Source organism: Typha angustifolia, chromosome 14 (genome assembly GCF_048772165.1).
Source record: "Typha angustifolia cultivar Huaian chromosome 14, ASM4877216v1, whole genome shotgun sequence".
Lineage (NCBI taxonomy): Eukaryota > Viridiplantae > Streptophyta > Magnoliopsida > Poales > Typhaceae > Typha > Typha angustifolia.
Window position 1 is genome coordinate 632,578 of NC_133252.1, and position 18,464 is coordinate 651,041.

The 18,464-nt window shown below is 39.0% G+C and overlaps 4 protein-coding genes and 2 non-coding genes across 6 annotated transcripts; 3 read left to right on the forward strand and 3 right to left on the reverse strand.

The window, feature by feature from the left end:
• The first annotated feature begins 524 nt into the window (after positions 1 to 524).
• LOC140776751 (uncharacterized) lies at positions 525 to 6,626 on the forward strand. Its single transcript, XM_073120592.1, has 5 exons — positions 525 to 817; positions 2,341 to 2,429; positions 2,832 to 4,808; positions 5,480 to 5,663; positions 5,754 to 6,626. The coding sequence occupies exons 1-5, from the start codon at positions 721 to 723 to the stop codon at positions 6,386 to 6,388; spliced, it is 2,982 nt and encodes a 993-aa protein (XP_072976693.1). The 5' UTR covers positions 525 to 720; the 3' UTR covers positions 6,389 to 6,626.
• A 54-nt stretch (positions 6,627 to 6,680) lies between these two features.
• TRNAR-UCG (transfer RNA arginine (anticodon UCG)) lies at positions 6,681 to 6,754 on the forward strand. The gene has a single exon. It is a non-coding gene; the product is annotated as a tRNA-Arg (tRNA).
• A 71-nt stretch (positions 6,755 to 6,825) lies between these two features.
• On the reverse strand, positions 6,826 to 6,898 carry TRNAE-CUC (transfer RNA glutamic acid (anticodon CUC)). Its single transcript has one exon. It is a non-coding gene; the product is annotated as a tRNA-Glu (tRNA).
• A 449-nt stretch (positions 6,899 to 7,347) lies between these two features.
• On the reverse strand, positions 7,348 to 9,359 carry LOC140776029 (large ribosomal subunit protein uL29-like). The gene is made up of 4 exons (XM_073119570.1): positions 9,223 to 9,359; positions 9,010 to 9,145; positions 8,764 to 8,920; positions 7,348 to 7,584 (listed from the first exon to the last, which is right to left on the reverse strand). The coding sequence occupies exons 1-4, from the start codon at positions 9,224 to 9,226 to the stop codon at positions 7,510 to 7,512; spliced, it is 372 nt and encodes a 123-aa protein (XP_072975671.1). The 5' UTR covers positions 9,227 to 9,359; the 3' UTR covers positions 7,348 to 7,509.
• Positions 9,360 to 10,268: 909 nt separating this feature from the next.
• Positions 10,269 to 13,763, reverse strand: LOC140775574 (probable pectate lyase 4). Its single transcript, XM_073118953.1, has 5 exons — positions 13,001 to 13,763; positions 11,773 to 12,124; positions 11,008 to 11,218; positions 10,851 to 10,919; positions 10,269 to 10,717 (listed from the first exon to the last, which is right to left on the reverse strand). The coding sequence occupies exons 1-5, from the start codon at positions 13,380 to 13,382 to the stop codon at positions 10,493 to 10,495; spliced, it is 1,239 nt and encodes a 412-aa protein (XP_072975054.1). The 5' UTR covers positions 13,383 to 13,763; the 3' UTR covers positions 10,269 to 10,492.
• Positions 13,764 to 13,930: 167 nt separating this feature from the next.
• LOC140775573 (ankyrin repeat-containing protein ITN1-like) lies at positions 13,931 to 18,382 on the forward strand. The gene is made up of 3 exons (XM_073118952.1): positions 13,931 to 14,677; positions 15,804 to 16,213; positions 17,303 to 18,382. The coding sequence occupies exons 1-3, from the start codon at positions 14,158 to 14,160 to the stop codon at positions 18,134 to 18,136; spliced, it is 1,764 nt and encodes a 587-aa protein (XP_072975053.1). The 5' UTR covers positions 13,931 to 14,157; the 3' UTR covers positions 18,137 to 18,382.
• The last annotated feature ends 82 nt before the right edge of the window (positions 18,383 to 18,464 follow it).

Genomic DNA, 18,464 nt, shown 5'->3' on the forward strand with positions numbered 1-18,464 from the left:
GTGTGTATGTCAGATCGTCGCGCGTGCATCCGCAACAAACCACAGGTTGGCCGTTGCCTTTTTCTCTTCCTTCTTTAGCAACTTGCGGCCTTCCTCGTCCGTGACACAATCCCCTTTCCTTTCCTGTCCTATCGTCTTTGATCGAATTACCCAATTGCCCTCATTTTTCCTACACGCGCGCTGCCGGGATCCTATGTATCCCCGGCTGCAGGACTTTCGACGCAATCGTGTCGCCGATCTTAGAAGCAGGGTTATTCGTTGAGCAAAATTCCAGCAATGCCGTGTGCATACGATCGATTCCTCTTACTGTCTCTTTCACGTCCCGTCCTTCCCGCCCATTCCCCAAACGTGTGTCGGAAGACTCGCGAGTCGCAACCCCCCAACCCCCCCTTTTTTACTAAATATTTATTTTAAATACTTTTCTAAAACAAAACGAATTTAATAGAAAATTAATAAATAAATAAATAAATAAGAGAGAGAGAGAGGGAGCGCTATTTATTTCCCCCTAAAATAATTAATACGCATCTCTCCACTCTTCCCTCGCACTTACGCTGCCCCTACCAACTTCCACACTCTTCTCCTCCACCTCTTCGCCATCGCGATCTACGCTTGTCTTCGCGAGAGCTCGGACGAGCTCGATCCCGAGGATTTCCTTCTCCGATCTCTTCGGTTCCCTCTTCTGCTCGAACGAGCTTGAATCAAGACCTTGGGGGTTCTCGGATGCGAGAAATGCACCAGGGGACCGGATCCCGACGCAGGGTCGGGCGGAGGACGATGGGTTCGGATGCCGATCAAATGGAGCTACATCGCGGCGAAGGTGGTTTGCCTGCGAGTTTATTACTTTTTCTAGGGTTCTGTTTGTAATTTGGCTTGGCGGTATCGAGGTTCTATTTTTTTTATTTTGGAGTAGAAGCTACGAGCACCCGATTCTTTCGCAGATGTGTTTAGATTTGTTTTGCTTATTGTCTCGAACGATGAGAGGATTCTTCGCTGGGTTTATCTGTGAGTTGGTTTACTTTGTCCGATACTAAGTTAATTATGTAGTAGTCAAAAAGAAAAGAACAAAAAAACCCTTGAGTACTCGTAAGATGCTCTATGGGTTTTATTATCTTAATTCGGATCAAGATTAAGTATTCTTGTAGTTATGTGGTATATGCATTCCTATGTGCTGAATTGCTTTTTTATCTTTTTCCCCCTGTTTGATATGATTCGGTACTCTTCTTTTGCTCTCCCATTTGCTTTCAGTTGAAAAGCGACTTCACAAAGTTCTTCTTTTTCAAGTTTGGTGAAGTGATCTTTTCGGGCTTTCCTTTCCTTTGGCAGTTTTATGTTTCAATCTTGGTTATTTGAGGCCTATTGCTACCGCTGTTAACTTGGTTCGTTCTACCCGTAGTCTTTTTGTTTTTGGAGTTTAAGATTATGCATAATGTGGTTCTACGAGTGAAATATGTGTTATCAAGATGCTTTTATTTTATTGATTCTAAGCATTGCATAGTTTCATAATGGGGATTTATTTGGGTTTTGTCTTCTATCGAGCTTGTTTTTCCTGAGTGGGGTAAGAAGTAGCGCAATCACTTGGAATTTGTTCTTTTGTAGTAGTTACTGTTAGTCAACTTGTCTTTGATTATGACTCTTATATTTATTTTTGGAGACGTATTTCTCTAGTTTAGGTTTTTTCTTTTCTTTGGTCAATAAATAATGCTTTGAGATTTGGCCATATTCTATGGGTCTGTCTTGGTCATAGTTGGAGTTTTACATTCACCCTTGACAAATAAGAATGCCGTATTGTCGTTGTCTAAAAATAAAGAGAAGTTCATATCACATTAAAGGTCTTGGGTTACCCCCAAGTATGGCATCTTGGATCAGTTTTCACAATATCTGTCTTAATGATATCATGATCCTTTCTGTTTCTTGGCATATTTCATTTAAGGGCATATTGTGATGCTTGCAGTTGTCGTTTATGATATATCTAATTCCATGTTATTTGTCCCATCTGGAATATGCGTGATGGTTTTACTGTACTCTTGTGGCCCTGTGGGGCCAGTCAGATACATTCTGTATCATTAAATCCAACTTAAGTTAACTTTTGGTTGGATTCGAACAGTCATTCATCTTTTTCTCACCTCTCAACTCATTCTGTTTTTCTTAATGTGTTTGCCCTGAATGGACAAACCATTCTGGCCTTAAAAATGTTTGTTGTGTTCATTTGGCATAGAAAATCTTGAGCATGATTAATGCGAACTCACGTTAAGAAGCATATGAGTGCACACATTTTTACAATTTCTTTTACTGCAAGAATTAATAGACTGTGATCTCATTGCAAGAAGACTCCTATTGCAGAGACCTCTCCCTTTAGGAATCAAATAAGTTCTTGGGACATGCCTTTGGATTCTTCTCATTGCTGTGGTTCTTCTGCAGAAGAAAACTCGGTAAGTGCACTGAACATATGCTCTTCAGGTTTAAGTGGCATGATATTGATGTCAGAAATTTCACCTTTTTTTTTTGTGTGGAGGAAAGCCTGTAGTATTATCTGAATGCTCTGTATAGTTTACTTACAACCAACAACAGAATACCTAGATGTAACATCAGAGGTTAATCTCCCTGGTGCACATCATGTCACAGAAGTAGCTTGTTCTTTCTACATGACTTTCACAGGCATTGTTGAATATATGTAATGCTTGTATCAGTGATAATGTCATATTTGTTCGTCCGTTTCCTTCCCATCATTCCTGGGCATTGTAACAAAATGGTTTTTTTTTGTGTGTGTTTTAAGTTAATGATATTCTGTAGAGAGCTTGTACTGATGCTTTTACATGCTTTCATGATCTCAGTTTGCCCTTGAGTTCAGGCGTAATTCATCTAAGAAAGCCAGCGGGATACCAATGAAAATGCTGATAGATGAAGAGGTCTCTAAAAAGATGCAAATTAGGTACCCATCACCAAGTGTTGTTGCAAGACTTATGGGTCTTGATTCCCTCCCTCCTCGGGGAGTTTGCGCCCAACAGAAGAAAATGGAAAATTCTCTGCAAGCATCAGCTTCAGTATGTTCTCTAGAGAAGCAAATATTACATGAAGGTCTTTCACGTAGGAGAAGCATTGATGAGCTCCCGGAGTTGAAAGATGTTTTTGAAGTTATGGAGACATCAAAAGTGAAGAAACACAAAACTTTGAAAGTTAAAAAAGGGAAAGTAAGCTCTAAATATAGTGAGACAGACATGGACTACATAAGGCAGAAATTTAGAGATGCGAAGCGGCTCTTGTCAGATGAACTGCTTCAGAGCTCTAAAGAACTCAACGGTGCATTTGGAGCTTTAGAAACTAATAAGGATCTTTTCTTGGAATTTCTCCAAGAACCCAACTCTTTATTCACAAAGCACCTCCATGAGCTAAGTTCTTCTCCACCCTCTCTCCATCCAAGCCAGATTACAATTTTGAAACCATCTAAAGGAAACACAAAAATCTTTTCTAGACGAGAAAAGGATTCTGAATTGTTTACTCACAAGTCAAAGGAAGTTAGAAGCTCTCCAAAGAAGCCTACAACTAGCATTACTGGCCATTCTTTTGAACACTGTGATTTTCTGAAACACAAGTTGTCAAAGTTGAGCTATGAAAGAAGAACCGAGGCCCATGCTCATCCTACTAGGATCGTTGTCTTGAAACCAAGCCCTGAGAAAGGTCAACACATGAAAGGGGCCGTTTCATCAGCAAATGATATCTTCTATTGTGGCTACAGAAAGTCCACAGACTCTCCAGATTCTGGAATTCCAAGATTGCACACAGAAGGAAGTGAACAACAGAAATCATCTGATACTGCAGCAGTTTTGAAAACTAGGACGATGGGTTCCAGAGAGATTAGAGAACAATTGAGAGAAACTGTAAGTGGTCGTCCTATAGGAGCATTTGAATCAGAACTCAGCAATCATGTTGGGAATGAAAGGATGCTGCCGTGCATGGCTATGCTCAATAATTCCGAGGCATTGCATAGGTGTTCCCACCTATATGATGATTGGAGTCGCACCTTCAGACCCTCAACTGAAACATCGGTTAGTAGGGAGGCTAGAAAACGTCTGTCTGAAAGATGGATGATGACCCGCCAATTCCAAGAGCCGGGGCCTGTTGCTAGTGGCTCAAGTACACTTGGAGAAATGCTTGCCCTATCTGATAGGGAGACACCAAGGGCCACACTGTATGCAATTAGTCAAAATGAAACTCCGAGTAATGATAGGCTGCCATGCATGTCAGGTTGCCCTCTGGGTATTAGTAGTAAGGATGGTTGGAAGGATGAGAACTTGAGAAATCTAACTAGGTGCAGGTCTCTTCCAGCTTTATCTACAAGCAATGGACGTTCAAAACGAAGCAACAGAAAGCGAGTTCGTCACATTAATGACCTTCATATGCGTAGAGTAGTACCGTTCATGGGTGCTGATAATGCTGCAGAAGATTGTTTTAGTAGGCAAGGAAGATCAGTAATCAGAAGTACAAAATATCACTGTGACAGGGCTTGTTTGACATTCTCAAGCGAAGAGGAAAACATGCTACCTGAACGGGAGATTCATGTCAGCTCGGAAGAATCAAGGATCAGTAATTTGACAAATCTTGCTGAACAGAAACCTACACATGCTGCACTCTCTTGTGATGCTTTTAGTGGAGATTATCAGGTTCTTGACATATCTATGGTTTCTGACTGTCAAAATGTGACCCAGACTTCCACACTTCAAGAAAATAAGGAGCAGCAACAAGTGGCATCGACAATACTAGTGAAAGAGGAAACTCTCATAGTTCCTAATCTTGATGGTTTGATCATTGAGGTGCGCATTAATGTTAATATAAGCTTGCAAATTCTATAGCATAAACCTAGCTTATGGTGCTTTTCATTTAATGGCAATTTATATTGCTTTATGGTAAGATAGTTATTAATGATTGGCCTTATTTCTAGCTCTTCCTCTGGAATATTTTACTTCTTGCTCTTTGTTGCCTGCAATTGTTGTATGTTTTTTGCCCCTATTGTATTGCTATGCGATGCAGCTTCTTAGTCGCATTTTGGTTGCATGTGTACAAAATAAATGTCTTATATTATCTTATCTTCATACCAGACTTTCCATGATTCCAGTAAGGTAATAATTAGTTGGCTATTCTTACAGCAGAACAGGTTGTACCTTCATTCTAGAGGCTATATTCCAGTAAGGTGTCTGTTATATCATCATATAATTTCTAGATGATATCCACTTTCTTTCTTGCTGCCAAATTTCTACCTCTTCATAGTCATCTTATGTTTGGTATCTCAGTTTGAAGACCTTTTGCACTTGGTCTGGTGTTTGCCAAGTGCTTCCATGTGTCTAAAATATGTCTTCATGTTAATGATTTACTTTGGTGATCTCTTGTGAGTTACCTAGTAATTGTAAATCGCACCAGTTATCTCTCTTGATGTAAAATATATTCCTTTTTGTTCCCACTTTAAGAGTGAAGTACGTGATTCCAGGAAGGGCCGACCAACCACCCTCAAGTTGATTATGTTCCATCCTCATGTAATGCTATGGAACCAGCATCCCCTGAAAGCCCCAACGAAGGTGAACGCCCAAGTCCAGTCTCTGTTCTTGAACCTCCAGAGGAAGAAGAAAACTCTAGTTCGGGATGCTTTGGGAGAATCAGTGCAGATCTTCAAGGCAAGTGATCCAACTATGTGGTTTACCTCTCTATTTCACGATGAATTTGACTTGCTAAATTGTAACATAAATTTGATTTGATTATTACAGAGCTTCGACTGCAACTTCAACTTCTCAAGATGGAGTCTGCAGATACCTATGTGGAAGAACCAGAACTTTTTTCTATGAGTGATGAGGAAAGTGTAGAGGACACCCCTTCTCTTCTTCCTGAGGCGAAGATAACTAAGGTTTTCACAGATGAAAAGGAGAGAGACTACTGCTACCTGCTGGACATGGTTATTTGTTTGGGTGGTGTTCATGTCACTGACCTGCATTCGCTACTTCATGCAAGCTATTCGCTGGATTGCCCAGTCGACCCAGGAATCTTCAGCAAGCTTGAAAAGAAATACAGTGAGCTGATCCTATGGCCGCGATCAGAAAGGAAGCTGTTGTTTGATCTCATAAATTCTGCTCTAGCTGATATGCTCAGCTCCTGCATGGATCTGCAGCCATGGATGGGGATGTCCTGGAGGTGGTGGCTCAAATGGGACCGAAAGGGTCTTGTAGAAGAGGTGTGGCAGAAGGTGGTCAGGCGACGGGAGGAATTGTGCTGCATTCAGGAGGCAGTCCTGGAACCAAGATGGTTAGATCAAGAAGGTGGTATTGATATATTTGTAAGGGAGATAGAGAATATGATGCATGATGATCTCCTGGAGGATCTCATTGCAGACATCATATTATGGTAAAACATTTGCTGCTACTAAACTGATACAGCCGTTTGAAGAACCAAAATTTTACATACTGAAATGAGAGTGTATAAACCAGGGATGCCAAGAACAGTGCCCTGTTCTCTTCTGTTCTTCAATGTAGTCATTAAGAACGAGAAAAGTTCAGGCAGTCATTCTATTTGGCAACCAATTGGTGAGGTATCTTTGTAATGTAACTCTAAATAATTAGTGCAATTTAAATGGGGGTTATCGGGTTAGAAAATTCTGTGTGTGTCTCTCTCTTTTGTGCAGATCTTGTAAATCATGAACTGACCGCATAGCGCAGTGGATTAGCGCGTCTGACTTCGGATCAGAAGGTCGTGGGTTCGACTCCCACTGTGGTCGTCTGCGCTTCAATTGATTTTCTCTTTTTATTTTTTTAACTCTTTGCCCTTTCTGGGAACGGGGAAAAAAAATTCCGTTGCCGGGACTCGAACCCGGGTCTTTCGGGTGAGAGCCGAATATCCTAACCAACTAGACTACAACGGATTGTGCAACTGAAGTTGAACCATCAATAAATAGAATTGAATCTTGAATGGTTCAAACGGTTATTATTATCTTTATGCGAACAGTAAATTTAGATGTCCAATAACTGAAATGCTAATTATAATAAACGGATAAGAAGAAGAGTAAATTAATATCTATTTAAAGGTAAAATAATAATTAAATTTTATTGGTAAACATAAAGTAGTTAAGATGGATAAGAGATAGAGTAATCCATAATGTGACCTAGTGGATATGATTTACTCTCAACCCTCCCAAATATTGTTCCGCAATTCAGCAAATACCTATTGACACAGCGATTATGAATCCAATACATCCATATGAAAAATGTGACCCAAAGATGCTAAAGATTGCTCAACTCGCTATACCATCCTTTTACACCAAACACAGGTGACATGATCTAATCACACATCCAAAGTTAAATTAAATGGATATCTTAGCAGTAAAAATGCAATACTTTAATAAGAATTTTAGCACATCTACCAAAACAAAATTCATGTCATCGTATCATAATCACCACTACTGGTGGACAAACCAACACATTGGAAAATGTTAACTTAGACAAACGGCTACGCGAGACCCTCATACTCCCTACTCTATGCTTTAATTGCATATTTCCTCATGGGAAAGTACTTCTCCCTCTTCTTCTCTCGTTCAGTCTTCAAAGATTCCTGATTCATAAAGACAAAACAATTAGGTCGTGTCTAAAATTAAATAACCAAATACAGATTACAATCAAGCATAATTAAATAAGTGTGGCACAATGATATCTCAACATTGTGAAGCACTAGGGCACAGAGCAACAGATAAAAGAAAACATTTCTACACTCTAAATAATGGCACTACAGCATGAATCAACCTTCTTACAAGAATTACCGGTTTCTGTGAAATGCTGCCATGGTCTACGTGACTGCTTGTGAAGATTATCTATTGGGATATTTAATATATATGAAAGTTGAAACTAGAGAAATTATCCATTGTCAAAAGGAGAACATATTGATTTCCAATAAAAGTTGAGCAGCATCTATAATCGATTACTTCTATCAAGCATAAACTCATTTTTGTCCTGAGATCCTTTTCCATCTCTTAAACAATGCGTTTTGGTCATGAATATAAAAGCATTTAAAAATCATAAGGCAAATGATGAAATCAATTATATTCCAACAAGAAAGGTAAATGAATTGAAAAGCACCATAATAAGTATCACTGACTCATAAGATAGGTAAATTCTACAAATCCTCTCCGAGCAACAGACCAACATTTTCAGATGAATCACCCAACTTATTACTTTGATTTTCTCCAGAAGTACAAATGAATCATTGAATTAAAAATAATCATCAATGTACACCAATCCTTTCCAGACAAATTTCCTCCCCCTAAATATATGGATTTTCTTCTTCCACATTAAAAATATTTAACTAGATGGTAGCAACATGAATTTCTAAACACTCAAATTGAGCCCAGATGGAAAGACAGGCCATAAACAAGTTCCAGAAAACACCCAGCTAAGATGTAGTGTATCAACCAATAATCCTTTGTTTGCTAGTATTTAGTTTCTGTTACTTATTGTTCCTTAACACATTCCTTTTCAAGTATCTAGCATAGTTGATCATATCCATATGACATTCCCAATTCAGAGCCAAGTAAATGAAGAAATTTCTACCTTCTGAAGCTATTTGGTATCATAAATGAACCAGCTTAGACTATGAACAACACACATAAAAAAAACAAATAAACTGGCCAAACAATAGATTGCTAGCTACAGTCGTATAGACGTAATAAAAGAAACATTAGATTTTTAAACGAACAAATCATACAAGAGTAGAGAGTGATCACAGAAAAGGTCAGACCTGATGCTTGGTGAGGCGGCGGCGGATGGCACGAGTCTTCTTGGGCCTGAGATCGAGGGGCTGGAATCTCTTATTCTTGTACGCCTCCCTCAGCGCCGCCTTCTGCTTCTGCGATATCACCGTCAAAACCCTAGCGATCGATAGCCTCACCACCTTGCTACACTCCCGATCCAACAACAACAAAAACAACCTCATTAGTAGATACACTGAGATCTATATCAGATGCCCATGCAGAGATTCACTCACATCTTGGAGAGCTTGTTAGGGGCACCGCCGGTGACCTTAGCGACGCGGAGGAGCGAGAGCTCCGCCTTCAGATCTTTCAGCTGCGTAAGCAGATCCGCTTTCGTCTTCCCTCGGAGTTCGTGGACCTTGATCCTTGCTGCCATTGCAGGAAGGAAGAAAGATGAGGTGAGAAGATAGATAAAGAGAGATAAGGAGATTAGATTTGCTCTTTACCCATTGGAATGCGATTCTAGCGAGCGAAAATTGAGCAGAAGACCGAGTCGGCGATTTGGGGAAGGGAAAGAAGAGGAAACAAGGCGGGTGACCTTTATAAACCCTAGCTTCTCTCCCGAAACCCTAATAAGTTCTTCTGGGAGTTTTGCATTCCACGCCCTATATTATGTATTTATTTAGCTTTACACCCTATCCTTCAATTATTTTTAACTCGCCCCCTGCATTTGTCAGTAGAATACCACAAAACACCCTATAAATCACCCGTATGATTCTCGTCGGTTTTTTTATATACAAAAACCACCCCAAATCCCATGTTTTAATGGAAATATCAAGGGTCAAATTAAAAATGATGGAAAAAGGGTGTAAAAATAGAATAAACACATAATAATAGGAGTGAAATCAAAAATATCTTTTATTTCATATCCCTGATATGACTATTAAACGGATAATACGATACGGTAACGGTAACGATATAAATAGTACAATAATATTTAATTTTATATAAAAATTAATAATTAATAATTTAATATATATAAACAGTATAATATACAAAACAAAATAGGCTCTATACAACATAAAAATAACAATTCTAATAATTTATCTTAATACAAATACATACAACATAGTTTTAAAACAATAACAATATAGTCTCAAACTCTTATACAAAAAACGATTCATTATAATAAATATATAAAGAATATTGAAAAATATAGTGATAACTCCATTCATGGGCTTGGACCTTGTCCTTATTTTTGTGGTGACATTTAATATTGGGCTTTACATGGCTTGACCCAGCAGATCAACATAAAAAGAGAAAAGAAAATTTCGATCTCTTTTTCTCTGGCGATTTAATGGATAAACTGCATGATTTTAATTTTGCAATAAAAGCTGTTTAAAGTTTGCCTTTAAGAGGTAACTTAGAATGCTAACAAATGTCCCACAAGTAGAGAGCATTATATAGAGTTTTTCTCATAAAATTTAGAAGACTACGTCAAACAGCATTATATGGAGTTTATTGTATACAGACACTTCCACTAATAAGAGTATAGTGTATAATAGATTTTATTAATCATAAAATAAACATAGAAGAAGAAAAAAAATGCAGACAACAACAAAGCCTGGAACAAATGTAGCTTTCCAATGTATTTATTTCACAAGGGAAGAGGCGCAAGCACTCAAATGGATAGTAGGAATGCCTAGAAGTTGAGGGTCATATGAAACTGCATGGACTAAACTTAGCTTATGTCTACAAAAATATCTTCCTGAATATTCAACAATCAGGTGGCCGCGACAAGGGCTGCCATCCTGCAGAGAGCTGAATAACTTCTTTGAGCGCTGCTGATGCGGGTTCGATTGTCCATCCTTGGTAGTGCTCTTCGGCCTTGAAGACGCGGTCGACACCACCACCATCTGTTAAACATGGCTGGGCACCATTCAGGAACAAGTCGCCTTCGGACCTTATCCATCCTGCTGTTACCTCTTCTCTATCTGCTGCCTGCTCCAACATCACCGCAATTGCATCAAGTAATTCTTAGTTTCTACTATATGGGTGTCGTAATGCTCAATTTTTTAATTAAGGATCATATCTGACTTGTATAACACAAATCGTGAGTTAATCTAACAAGTACCTTCTCGGGCATGTATTTGAATACCGCCTTTTTCTGCCCTGCTTCATATATATTGCATTGAGAGAGAATCTGAAACAGAATACACACAATACAATTTCAGAACTTCTTTAAGATTTTATAACAAAGAGATTTGTATCTTCTTTAAGTTAAAAAGAACCTGTGCTTCCACACTGGCACAAACAGCATATATGCCCCAATTTCTTGTGTAATTATTGTAGAGGTGAACTTTGCCAAATCGAAGCCGAGGATGACGCTGTCGTGTTCCGTCGAAAAAACAGTGATGAATAGTCACCCTTATACATCTATCACCAATGTGGCTGCTATCTGCTCCAATAAGCATTGTTTTGTCATGCATTAAGAAGTGACACCTGTCCAAGAAAAAAATTGTGACTGAATATTACTCCATGACTAATCTAGACATATCGGAAAAATGCTCAAGCATGAGAAAAAAAAACATTATATACTAGGTGAAGTTAGATAACAATCGCCTTAAAGTTCTGTCCATGAAGTAATTGTGTTGATAACCACATTCAAGTTGTTTACTGGATGAAGTTAGCACGATGAGGTTAATCCAGGAAATGCTATGTAGTGAAAAATCTATAGCTTCTATCAAAAGTGTCAGGGGATGAACATAAAAGGAATGGCAAAAGGCCTAAACATTGAAGTGATTTTAACCTAGCCAATTTACAAGTGTGTGCTATATCACCTATAAAAGCCTAAATATTAGATAATACTTCTTAATTTTTCTATCCATTATGGGTTATACAAAATTCCGTTCAACAGAACATGGATGATTCTTACTAAATATTAATCAAACTAGGGCAACAAATAAACCTGACCTTTGTGTTGTACTTCCCCAATCATTAACACACACACACACAAGCATATAATATAGAAATTGATCTCCAATTAGGATCCTTACCTTGAGACAGTGATATCAGTACTTTCTCGGGTGATATCAATTAGTCCATCATCATAATCACGCAGACTGCAACGGTCTATCCATATATGCCTAGACTTGGGCTTTATTTGAATACCATCGACATCGTGTCCTCTACCACCTTCAAATTCCAAGTTGCATATAATGATATGTTCACACTCTCTCAATTGTAAACCTTTACCTGTCAATTTAATTCTCTGTCCCCGACCATCTATAGTCTTATACGATGATACCCTCAAGTATGATGAGAGATGGATAGTTCCTGAAACTTCAAAGACAATCCAAAGCGGTTCCTTTTTGCGACATCCCTCACGGAGTGAGCCACATCCATCATCTATTTAGAAATAAATCAGTTTATTTATTAAAGCAGAGCAAAAGAGGTGACAAAAGTCAGGAAAAGGGGAAGAAACAAATTGACAAGCCAGCTAACTCAGCTTTACCCTGCTATGGAAATTATTAGAATAATTGTGTATATATGTATAAGAACATTTCACAAACTTCTTCTGTAGTGCTGTGTTATAGCTCATAGCCTCATACCATTAGTGAATATTTACAACAGAGATCACTAACATCTATGAGTTATTTCGGCTATTGAAGTTATCATAGTAATATTTTACTTTTTCTTTGCTATCTAGAATGAGCAAATGATGACAAAACTGTGGATGGTATAATCCATGATACACAAAAGTTTGCCATTAAGTTCTATCAGTATATTATATCTCAAGCAAGACCACCATAATTCTCTATGAGAAGTTGAATTTGATGGCTTAATTAGTACACTGAATGAAGGCAGAACTAAATTAGACATAAATGTAAGAAATCATATTGCAATAAACTAATACATCATGAAGGCATGAATCCCTTGATAAAAGCTATATTGAACTATAAGAGAACATCACTATGAACAAAGAGCCCAATAGTACATTTTCTTAGGTAAATGTCCTCAATCAGTATAAGTCCATTCAGTCTCTTTCATTTGGATTAAAAAGATTAGGGCAGATCTCATAAAAGAATCCTTTTTTATAACGAAAAAAAAAACTGCTAAATTTGAGCCATTCCAACAGCTTCTAATATTCCTTTCCCCATCCACTCTTTCCAAAAGAATGAAGCAAATCCAATCAACACTAAAAACTTTGAGATCCAATACAGCGAAAGATTCAGACCACAGCAAATCCTACCCCTAACCCGATCGATTGGAAGAATCCATTACCCGCGAGTGTAGTAACGTGATACACGGATCCGTGGAGCCCACCAATAGCGTGTCGGCCGAACCCCTCAGCTTTGCCGGCGACGGCACGCAACGCCACGTCCACGTGGGCGTAAGGCAGCCCCGCCATCTCCGACCTCGCCTCCGGTAACCCCACGCCGTCCCCGCCGTTATAGGAGATTATTTGATCCGGAAATGTAGGAATTGGGGGATTAGCGTAACCGTAGGAGGGATTCCGATCCTCGCGCGCTTTCAATCGGATCCACGAGAAGCAACCTCCCATTCGACCAATAAGCGGTAAAAAAAAAAAGATGGAAGAGGAGGGAAGAGACCGGAGAATTCGCCGGGGAGTGAATCCACAATATTTGTTAGAGAAAAATTGCATTTTGAACCCCCATGGCTCAATTTTATGGTTTGGCCCCTGCTTTTTAGGCACTATCGAAACATAGGGTTTGTATGTATACTTTTTAAGATTCTCATTAACTCGTAAGAATTAATTAATCAATATTATGTGTAGAGAATTAGTTTGATATTACCTGTTCTTATATGCATGTATGGGATTGGGTTTTATTGGTGTATTTGGAAGCGTATATAAGATAATAGTTTACTTCAGGGACCACAAAGAACCTAGCCATAAGATATGGCATTACCAAATCTCCCATATTTTTGGAGAAATTAATTAAATTAATTAGCTTGATATACTTGAGATGGTGGCCAAATGCAATGATTTTTCCCTTAAAACAAATAATATTTTTTTCCTTTGTTCTATCAAATTAGTTAGTTAAGTTAAGAATTTATTTATTTATTTTTTTATAAAATTATTTAAATTTAATTTGAAAAATAACAAGCAAATAAGAGATTTGTAAGGGCATATATATACCCAAAATTTAAAAAAAAAAAAAAATCCCTTATGGTAATTAATGGCTACTCAAGTGTGAGCACAAAGTCTAAACACTTGGAAGATTTTAGTCCACTTTTATCCTCTCCCTCTTCCGGCTGCGTTGCCCGTAGCCATGGCGATTCCCATTGGAGCCTTCTTCTCCTCATAGCGGAAGTTGGCGTTGATGTATCGTGACGTCGAGGAAGGTAACTCCTTTGCCATCCCAATTGGCTAAAACTATCGCTTTAATCTCATCTAGGGAGGAGATAGGGACCTAGAGATGGAATCGACTAGCCCTAGATATCCATCTCCATCCCCGTCGCCGGCGCCGGCGCCGGTTCTGGTGCTGTCGAACTCGGGGAAGCGGATGGACCAGGGATCACCGTCGCCGTCCCCGTCGCCGTCGGCGCCTGTACTGGTTCTGTCGAACTCCGGGAAGAGTATAGACCAGGCGGGGAGGAAGAAGTATGTGAAGCAAGTGACGGGCCGGCACAACGACACGGAGCTCCACCTCGCGGCGCAGCGTGGGGATCTGGCGGCAGTGAAGCAGATCGTTAGTGAGATCGGCGCCCAGATGTCGGGGACGAGAGATGAGTTCGACGCCGAGGTAGCGGAGATCAGGGCGGCGGTAGTCAACGAAGTCAACGAGGTGGAGGAAACGGCGCTGCTTATCGCGGCGGAGAAGGGGTTTCTTGACATAGTTGTCGAGCTACTCAGGTACTCCGATCGGGAGAGTTTGACGAGGAAGAACAGGTCGGGTTTTGATGCTTTCCATTTGGCTGCTCGGGAAGGACACCGAGGTGAGAAAGGATCCAACTGCTTAATCGCAATCTTGTGTAAAATTACTTTTACTTTTTCACTGTAAATTTTAGTTATTAACCCTGGAGTATATCGTATCTCTTTTACCCTTTTCATTTCAACACATGAGTAATTCTTATTGGATCTTAGATGAGCTAACAACAGTGGAATTGGAGTTGAGTGTGATGTTAAACTTTGTTAAAGATGCTAGTATTTGTCTTAGTTTCATCATCTTTAAAGCTCTTGAATGTCCTGGCTAATCAAGGATTTATTTCTCTTTATGGGTGGTAATCATAGACAGCTCACTTCGGTTTCTAGTTTCTTTGGCCTCTTGGATGCAAGGGGTAAGCCTTACCATCACAACCAAGTGATGCCCTCAACTTAGCTGATCTAATTTAATAGCTGATTTTATGGTAAAATAGTAAGTCAATTTTAGTCGAAGGCACACATTATAATGGTTTTGCAATGCTGAATCCTATTTTGTGTTTGAGTTGGTGTTGATATGTGCAGCTTATTTATTATAATTCCCGTCATCCATCTATTATAAATTATCTGTCAGTGACATTTGATAGCTTAATGTGGTTAGCACCATTAACCTGGTCTCTGGGTTGTAATTATGTGGGAATAAAGGTCAAGTATTTTTCTCATGTATGGCAAGCCTACATGTTTTAGGACATCCACTATCCAGATAGATAATCCTATAAATTTAATTCCTGGAGACCTGATTTCTTGCCCATTTTTTTTTTGAAAAAAAAAAAATCAAAACTCTCAATAGGCACTAAATTTACGTAATCATTTTTATCTAAATAATGCAAGCATACACATAAGTCTACATATTAATATTAATCACAATCTCCAATGCATACTTGATGTTTATATGCATATATATATATATATATATATATATATATATATATATATATTTGTGTGTGTGTGTTATGTATGTGTACTTGTGTAGCTAAAGATATAACTGTTAGGCAGATTTTGACATTATAAGAACTAGTATTTATGCTTCATCTTAATTTTAGTTATCCTGTTGCACACATGCAGAGGCACACCACGTATCACCTCTCATTCCATACCCATATTTTGGCATACATAGAGCTGTCACTAACTACTTGTATACAGCAATCGTCCAGGTACTCTTGGACCGAGATCCAACCCTTAGCAAAACATTTGGTCCATCAAATGTTACTCCTCTTATATCTGCTGTGACAAGAGGTCATATTGAAGTAGTGAATCTGTTGCTGGAGAAAGATTCTGATTCAATTGAACTATCAAAAGCTAACGGGAAAAATGCTCTGCATTTTGCTGCCCGCCAAGGACACCTAGAAATTGTAAGAGCTCTTCTTACAAAGGATCCACAACTCGCCCGAAGAACTGATAAGAAAGGGCAAACCGCTTTGCACATGGCTGTGAAAGGAAAAGATTCTGGAGTTGTTAAGGCCCTTGTGGATGCTGATCCAGCTATAGTGATGCTACCAGACAGAGCTGGCAACACAGCATTACATGTAGCAACAAGGAAAAGGCGAGCAGAGGTATTCAATAGTGGTTGGATTATTGCGTTAAGCTTGATTTTAGTGCACAGTAGAATTTAACCCTAATGGCATCAAATACTAATAGTTTTGATCCACGTTAATCTGACTGAGCTGTAATGTTTGTTTTATTTAATCAATTTAAACTTCCAAATGCATTAACTGTAAGAAATGAAATTGGACGCTTTGACTTTTTAAGGGTGTTTCATGAAATCTTTACCTTGTGCGATATCTAGTAAATTGTCATGCATGAGACTTTTGACTACACTCAAGACTCAAGAGTACTTTCTGGTTGAAGGGGGCAAAGTAGAGAAGGCTTGGGTATATTAGAGGAATTTTTTTTTCCTGAAATGAAGTAGTGCACACTTTTATGGCATCGCCTTTTCTGCTGTCTTAACCCATGTAAGGACAAGGTTTACTTTCTCCACTCTTGCTGTTTTCGGCCATGTTGCAATTTCTTGTATGACATTTTGAAACAATATTACAGCCACTTTTCCTCATTTTCTGATTTACTGTTGTCTTCTGATCCTCTTGTGGTATTCATCATTATACTCTTGCTAAGTCTATAATTCTCCGTCAGCTTCTAGTTCTGCTTTGACAATTTTAGCCTCTAGAACAATAGTTAATGCTCTTGGCGTGCTATGCAACTCTATTTAGATTGATTCAACCATTGTTGATCATCTCGTCCCATACTTTTTCTTCCTTGATAAGGATGACCTCCAACATTCTACCCTTTTGACAGTTCTGATGATGTTCTGATAAGCTTATGGCACATTTAAGGGATTATTATCTTCCTTCTAGGTTGACCTATTCAGATCATTGGATACAGATCTTTCTGGCGACAGGAAAATATTGTTTTAGTTTGGTCTGACAGAAGGATCTTCATGGGAAAGGCAGAAGAGAAGGAATTCATTTTATCGTGTAGTTTCTTTTGCACTTTGTGTAATATCAGTGAAACTTGAACCTATTGTATTATTTAATGTCATCAGGTTGAGTAGTTGTTCTTTCTTCAATGTAGTGACAAATAAAAAAAATTTAGTAATGAAACATTTGTTTCTGTCTTCTTATTCAAATTCTTGTCTCTACTTGCAGATTGTAAATGTGCTTCTCCTCCTTCCAGATACACATGTGAATGCATTGACAAGAGATCATAAAACAGCTTTTGACATTGCGGAAGGCCTTCCTCTTTCAGAAGAGTCTGCTGATATCAAGGAGTACTTGTCCCGTCAAGGAGCAGTCAGGGCCAATGATTTGAATCAGCCTCGAGATGAGCTGCGGAAGACTGTTTCTGAGATTAAAAACGATGTACATACACAGCTGGAACAAACCAGGAAAACCAATAAAAATGTCCACGGAATTGCCAAGGAGCTCAGGAAGCTCCACAGGGAAGGCATCAACAATGCGACTAATTCTGTTACTGTGGTAGCGGTGCTCTTTGCCACAGTCGCTTTTTCTGCAATATTTACAGTGCCTGGGGGAAATGATAAGCATGGAGTAGCAGTAGCTCTCAAAACTGCTCCATTCAGAATATTTTTCATCTTCAATGCTGTTGCACTGTTCACATCCTTGGCAGTGGTGGTGGTTCAAATTACAGTAGTCAGGGGTGAAACAAAAGCAGAGAGGCGGGTCGTGGGGGTCATTAACAAACTCATGTGGTTGGCCTCTGTGTGCACTACAGTCGCATTCATCTCCTCCTCTTATATTGTGGTCGGTCAAAACCATAGGTGGGTAGCGCTGCTGGTGACTTTAATAGGGGGAGTGATAATGGCCGGAGTTTTGGGGACCATGACTTACTATGTGGTGAAGTCAAAGCGCACTCGTTCTATAAGGAAGAGGGAGAAATCATCAAGGAGGAGTGGCTCGAGCTCATGGAATCATAATTCCGAGTTCTCTGATTCAGAGATCGACAGGATTTATGCCATTTGAAGCGATTTTGCAACTATATATAACTTGCTCTCATCTATCTTTGGCTGGGGTTACTGCAGGAAGCATACTATTTAATGCTTCGTGATATCTGTATGTATATATACAACATTTGACGCAAGTAACTGAGTCATTTAGGTTGCTGTATATTATCAAGCTCAATAATCCATTATGAACTGCGATTATCAGCACTCTATAACAGTCTCTTATTATATATATCATGATATCCGAGGATTTATTGTTGCTCAACTTTTGCTGTTTGTTCTTGATCTTGGTTTGTTTATTGCATGGTTTAGCAGAAAGGCAAATCCAGGAGCTGGTCTGTATTATA

Excerpts from the sequence above, each read along its gene's own strand:
- LOC140776751 (XM_073120592.1), top strand. The coding sequence starts at position 721 with ATGCGAGAAATGCACCAGGGGACCGGATCCCGACGCAGGGTCGGGCGG. Across the intron at positions 818-2,340 it reads GGAGCTACATCGCGGCGAAG|AGACCTCTCCCTTTAGGAAT; the intron begins GTGGTTTGCCTG and ends CTCCTATTGCAG. Across the intron at positions 4,809-5,479 it reads TTGATGGTTTGATCATTGAG|GAAGGGCCGACCAACCACCC; the intron begins GTGCGCATTAAT and ends ACGTGATTCCAG.
- LOC140776029 (XM_073119570.1), bottom strand. Across the intron at positions 8,921-9,009 it reads CCTAACAAGCTCTCCAAGAT|CAAGGTGGTGAGGCTATCGA; the intron begins GTGAGTGAATCT and ends TCGGGAGTGTAG. Across the intron at positions 7,585-8,763 it reads GCCGCCTCACCAAGCATCAG|GAATCTTTGAAGACTGAACG; the intron begins GTCTGACCTTTT and ends TTTATGAATCAG.
- LOC140775574 (XM_073118953.1), bottom strand. The coding sequence starts at position 13,382 with ATGCAATTTTTCTCTAACAAATATTGTGGATTCACTCCCCGGCGAATT. Across the intron at positions 12,125-13,000 it reads TCACGTTACTACACTCGCGG|ATGATGGATGTGGCTCACTC; the intron begins GTAATGGATTCT and ends ATTTCTAAATAG. Across the intron at positions 10,718-10,850 it reads TCAAATACATGCCCGAGAAG|GCAGCAGATAGAGAAGAGGT; the intron begins GTACTTGTTAGA and ends ATGTTGGAGCAG.
- LOC140775573 (XM_073118952.1), top strand. The coding sequence starts at position 14,158 with ATGGAATCGACTAGCCCTAGATATCCATCTCCATCCCCGTCGCCGGCG. Across the intron at positions 14,678-15,803 it reads TGCTCGGGAAGGACACCGAG|CAATCGTCCAGGTACTCTTG; the intron begins GTGAGAAAGGAT and ends ACTTGTATACAG. Across the intron at positions 16,214-17,302 it reads CAAGGAAAAGGCGAGCAGAG|ATTGTAAATGTGCTTCTCCT; the intron begins GTATTCAATAGT and ends CTCTACTTGCAG.